Here is a 6,059-nt window from a genome sequence, read left to right as displayed (position 1 = left end):
GTGTGTGTGTGTGTGTGTGTGTGTGTGTGTGTGTGTGTGTGTGTGTGTGTGTGTGTGTGTGTGTGTGTGTTTGTCTGTCTGTTGTGTGTGACACAAGTTAGCAGGACACATGCAGCCTGCATAATGGGTAGCAGTGCAGCATTGATCCCCAGATTTAGAAGGCAATGAAAAAAGCCTCAAATAGAATCAAAACAAAACTCTTTTCAGAATTATATCCTTGCAACTTTGATGCTTGGGAGTCTGAACCCTGCTGCAGATTAGCTTCAAGTTAATCGCTGTTATAGTTTCTACAATCACATGCAGGGAGTGCCACTGTGATGAAGTGCATCAGTCAAGAGCTCCTTGTTTACAATGCCTGTTGTCTGTACAAGGCAATGAATATAGATCCAGACATCCAACTGTCAATACTGTGCTGTAGCAGCTATTGCACGTTTTGTAGAACATGCTTGTACAACCTGAAGACGTAATATATTATCAGGGGGTTGAAAGTGCTCTCAACCAGAAGAAGAGTTGACTTTAGTTGTTACACAGAAGCTTGAAGAGTGTCATGTTAAATTATTAAACTTTTATTGGAAGATTATCTTTAAATCGTTTTGAGCTGTAAATGTTGAAAAATCTGAAAAAAAAGCAGAAATTTCAGCTTTCACAACAAACATCCTTCATTCTAATGCCAGAAAAACTACCAACAGCATAAAACCAGACCAAAACCAAATATGGACCATGCATCAGCCTTTATCGTTTTCTCAGGAACTTTCTGCAGTGCATCACTCAAGCAGTTCTAATTAGTTTATGTTCCACCCTTCCACTTATGATAAGCTCTTCTGTAATGTGATTTCCAATTTGTGCAGTTTCTGGGGTTGGAATGGAGAGATGGATGGACATGAATCCAAATGGCTCGGAGGCGGAAAAGATGGTGTGGTTGTTTAGACATCCCCTTGATAGCCATTTCCTTTGACCATAAGTATGTGTTTGAGCCATTTGGCTCGAACACAATGGCTAATGGTCCTAATGGCTCTGTGTGGCTAAAGAACCTCTTCGCTGTATGCATTAGGAGGATTGCCACTGAATGCATTAGGTTCTTATTAGCCTCTGCAGTCTGGATTGAAAGCAAGCACAAACAACTCTGTCAGTTGAATTGTGTGCTTGGGAATGATTCTGTCCTCACAGTTGGAAAGAGAGATTTTTGGGGCATTTTGAGCGTAACAAAAAGTAAAGCTGAGAATATTATGGTAAGCTAAAAGTGATAACAAAGTCTGTTTTATTGTATTTCGGGGCAAGCTGTCCCTTTATTTCTCCCATTTCTTTTTTTTCTGATTGCATTTGCCCTCTGCAGCCGTCACCAATCAGAATTGATAAGGCTAGATACATTTGTAGATAGAAGTTTGAGCTTGGATCATTATCCTAGTTATTAACTTGTTTATGTAATTTTTTCCTGCCTACTAGAAACTTCTTGAATTCTATCTTATGTTTATTTTTGTAACACATGCAAATGCACAGAGAGCACAATTTGCTATTTTTATCAGCCTCAGTCTGTTCTTTTCCTCTTTTTTGGGAAATTCTATCCAATTTCCTGTCTCTTCTTATATCCTCATCCTCACTGCGTCCGGCTCCAGATGTTCTCACATTCAGCCTCAACTAACCCGCCGCCTCCTCAACCAAACTGTGTGTTCCCCTAATTGAGGTTGTGTAACCCTCTTCCTTTTTGCCAAGTTTCACTTCTCTACTCACTATCTGCTTCTGGCTTTACTATCCGCAGCTCTGCCTGCTTGTTTCTGCCACTTCTGCCAAACTGCCACTTCATGTAGGCTGAAGTAACAACAGCTTTACTGTAATGTTAAACATCTTAAGATCATGATTATTATGGTTTGTAGTATCGCTGTTGGCAATGAGTGCGAGACAAAGAACAGCTGGTTGACAGTGAGAAGTGCTCAGTAAATCTCTCTTAATGCTTTGCTTTCTTTTTGTGCTCAATTTTATATCGCAGTGCTTAAAATGCCACAACAACATGCCAACTAAAAAAAAGCTTTGACATACTTATGTTTTTCTTTTTTGAGGATCATATTGAAAACACATACAATCCTATATTTTAACTTGGGTTTTGTACTGAAAACAAATCTTAAAAAAGGAAAAAATGTGATCATTCACATACGTCATTGCCCGCCAATTGATAATTTTACAGTTATTCATGGTTTAAAATTAAGCAAGAGGCCACAAATAAAGAGACGTGGCTGTGTCGTGAATTTCCTAAAACAGATTTGTTAAAGATTATTTTCTTGCAGAGTTGCTTCTCCTCCTGTGGGTGTTGGGACACTCAAAGCTGATGGTGATAATAAATGCCGATAAGTGGCCTCTTGTGAAGGTGAGAAATTGAGTCGCGATATCTCAATTAATACAGATAGCAGATAGAGAAAGTTGAGGGGAAGAACTTTTTCTCTTGTAAATACTTACTTATACCTAAAATACTGTGTGTGTGTTCACGCCCATCACATGGCCTCATCTCGTTACTCTTACAAAAACCCAAACAGCTGGGCTGTAAGCAAACAGTCCAGCCCAAAGATGAAACACTCACACGTCTGCATATGAGCACGCACGCACGCACACACACACGCGAAGACTGCCAAAGCATTGCCTACAAACAGAGCAGACATCAGACAACAGGTAACACCTCAACAACAGTGACAAACTGCACATCAGCGAATTGGGGGGGGGGGGGGGGGGGGGGGGGGGGGGGGGGGGGGGGGGGGGGGGGGGGGGGGTGCATGCCAAGTATTGCCATCACGGCATCGCCATAGTAACACAACAGCTGCCAACTCACCTTGAAGCACTAGGAGGGCCAGATGCAGCAGCAGTTCTTGTATTGCAGACATCCTGACCGGAGGAAAAGACCGGTGGCTCACAACACACACACACACACACACACTCACACTTCAGAATAGGAGACAAAAGACAGATCTAAAGCAGCTATTCCAGCTTGGTGGTAAAAACTCTATTCCTTAGTCCTGACCAAGATTAAAAGTCCGGGTGGTGAGAAGAAGAGACTTTCTTGAGGCTGTTGGGACTCTGGATGTGGTCCGCCCAGGTGTCTTCTTCTCCTACTTTTTTTTCAACTCATGTGAGGGCCAGAAGGAGGGGTGGATGGGTCTTCTTGTTGAAAAAAAAAGAAACTGCAGCAGTGTGGAAGACATGTGCCCTAATGCATCTTCTCTTCACCGTCTCCAGATCTAAGTAACTCTATTTTACAGGAGAGATTGTCCTGCCTCTCAGTGTGTGAGCGTGTAGAGTTACCAGAGGGGAGAATCACTCCCCACGTTTCAGGTTTCGGCCTCTTGTCAGCTTAAAAAGGGCCTTTGTTCAACTATTTATACTCTGTGACACACCTTGAGGGCTGTTTATCCCCACAATGAGACTTTGTACCAAATAATGCAGGTTACACTGACACACAGACTGGTCACTAAATGTCACCGTCAGTGATTAACCAAAAAGGCTACTGGGCGACTGATATCTTAGGGGCCAAGCTGAGCAATTTTTGCACAAAAAAAAGAAGGAAGATAGCGTGTGAGAGAGTAGTTTTAGAGAATTTTTCAGTTCAAAGGTCTGTCAAAATGCTGCATGCATAAAGGCCTTTTACAGGAAACATTTAGCTGTTTTCCTCTCAGATGTGAGCTGGGCATGGGAGGGTCGGTGGTTGACAGAGCCACAGTCTGAGTGAATGCCAAATGGAAGCAGTGTGAAGTATCCTCTTGCTTGTTTCCACCTCTCTTTGGCTTTGGAAGAAATTACAATTTCATCTTTTGTTATTGCTGTTGCCTCAAATCGGTGTTATTGCTTTCTTTCTGCAATCTACCGTGAAGTTTCAAAACTATGAACTACTAACCCTATCTCTTTAAAGATAAAGTTTTGTGCACCAATCCAGGGCAGCCATGTGGTTTGTTTAGCTGCTCTCAGCGTAGTGCTCACAGGCTTGGATGCAACAGCACAGTTGGCTCTGCTGCTTAGATGGGTCAGAAGCGCAGGACTGATGTGGGATTGAATTGAAAGGCATGCATTGGACAGCTAAAGGACAGGTTAATTACACCGCTTCCCGCCCATCTGTGCGTCTTTGGAGGCTACAGAAACGTGCGCTATTCTGATGTGCATTCCAGTGTGGCTACACATTACTCGGTTACTGTGTTTCCTACAATCAACTAGTCATGAATCAGTTCATTTAAACGCAGCGTCCGTCTATCTGTCACTTTGTCCCTACCTTTAAAAAAAAACATATCCTTTCCCCCCCCCCCCCCCCCATGGTATGCTTAAACTTGTCGTCAAAGGATGGCTCAGAGGTGGACGGCTTCCATCCCGCGTCAGGCAGTCAGATGCTGGAAGTCGCTCCGCTGTCACACCGGGGACTATCGGATTTTGAGATCAGAGCGTTGCACAGAAAAAAAGACAAAATCTCCTTCGTCCTCTTATTGCCTTCAAGGAGACTCGCGGTGGGAAATGTCATTTGGAGAACCTCATATTCCTCCTGGAGCAGATGCTGAGAGACGTCAAAATTAGACGAAAAGCGGCAGGGAAACGCACAGAAAAACAGTCAATAACCTCCAGAAATGACATGGTGTGTCAGTGAAGGTTGCTGCGCTAATCAGTCTTTAGGATGGTTTAGGGCTGGGGAAGGGAGGTGCATGCAGGAGGAGGAGGAAGAGGAGGAGGGATGATGTGATGCACTGCAGCACAGGGATGGAGAAAGAAGAGGAGGATGAGCAGAGAGAGAAGCATTGCCGTTGTTATGGCAACATGGATTTTATGTGAGGTTTTCATCTCTTCCATAAACAACCACGTGTTGACAAAGAGAACAGTCTCTGATATCACAGACAAACTGTGTATGCTATTGCTTTAGGCTGAAAAATTTGTATATATTTTTTCTATGTATATAGTATCTCCTACATAGCCTATATAGTATATATATGACATGTGGAGAGCTGTTTTATGTTAACATTTAGATTTTTTGTTAAAAATTTAATTTATGTGACTACAAAACACATATTAGGCCTAATACATACATGTGGTTAAATGCTAGGTTGTAGCCTACTAAAAGTGTAAGACTATAGTGTAACATTTCCGTAAAGAATTATAAACTGACCCTAGCAGTCTTTTCCAAGGAGATAATGCCCCCATTCACAGGACACCAGGGGTCATTACATGATCACGTGTTTTGAAACAAGAAAATCTAATGTTTTTGCCTTCACACCTTTACAAAACATGTCAACTAAACTTCGGGGTGACGTGTTTAACAGCACTCTCAAGCCAAGCACCACCATCAAAACACCATCAAACATACCCTCATCTAAAGGATTATTAGGAACACCATACTAATACTGTTTGACCCCCTTTCACCAGAACTGCCTTAATTCTACACCAAACTTCTGACAAATATTTTGTCCAATCTGACTTTGGGAGTTGCCTTAGTACTTATTTGTTGTAATATACATGGATAATGTGCATATGTCACCCTATAGGTTTAATTAAAAACAGACTTTTGTAAAATGTGGCCAAGCAGGGGACATGCATGCGATACAGACAGCTTGTATTATCTGAAAAAAAATGAAAAACCTTCATCTGAACATGAACACGTGTTTTGTATTAACATTTGTTTAGATAAAATGAAGACAATATTGACAATTTTGCATACAGTACATCCATCCATCCATCTTCATCCGCTTATCCGGTATCGGGTCGCGGGGGCAGCAGCTCCAGTAGGGGACCCCAAACTTCCCTTTCCCGAGCCACATCAACCAGCTCCAACTGGGGGATCCCAATCGTTCCCAGGCCAGGTTAGAGATATAATCTCTCCACCTAGTCCTGGGTCTTCCCCGAGGCCTCCTCCCAGCTGGACGTGCCTGGAACACCTCCCTAGGGAGGCGCCCAGGAGGCATCCTTACCAGAAGACCGAACCACCTCAACTGGCTCCTTTCAACGAGAAGGAGCAGCGGCTCTACTCCGAGCTTCTCTCGGATGACTAAGCTTCTCACCCTATCTCTAAGGGAGACACCGGCCATCCTCCTGAGGAAACCCATTTT

The 6,059-nt window shown here is 43.0% G+C and overlaps 1 protein-coding gene across 3 annotated transcripts in view; it reads right to left on the bottom strand.

The window, feature by feature from the left end:
- The window catches only part of scn1ba (sodium channel, voltage-gated, type I, beta a), a 13,448-nt gene extending 8,800 nt beyond the window's left edge, over window positions 1-4,648 (bottom strand). Inside the window, exon 1 of one of the 3 annotated variants that reach the window (XM_034874846.1) lies at window positions 2,816-4,648. In XM_034874846.1, the coding sequence (XP_034730737.1) occupies window positions 2,816-2,867 (52 nt within the window). In that variant the 5' untranslated portion in view covers window positions 2,868-4,648. The remainder of the gene's footprint in view (window positions 1-2,815) is intronic. The other 2 variants (XM_034874845.1, XM_034874847.1) reach the window with 2 other exon arrangements.
- Between the last annotated feature and the right edge of the window lie 1,411 nt (window positions 4,649-6,059).

The sequence above is a fragment of the Etheostoma cragini genome, chromosome 6 (assembly GCF_013103735.1).
Source record: "Etheostoma cragini isolate CJK2018 chromosome 6, CSU_Ecrag_1.0, whole genome shotgun sequence".
Taxonomy (NCBI): Eukaryota; Metazoa; Chordata; class Actinopteri; order Perciformes; family Percidae; genus Etheostoma; species Etheostoma cragini.
Note: the sequence above shows the minus strand (reverse complement) of the source record. Positions and strands in the feature narration are given on the sequence as shown.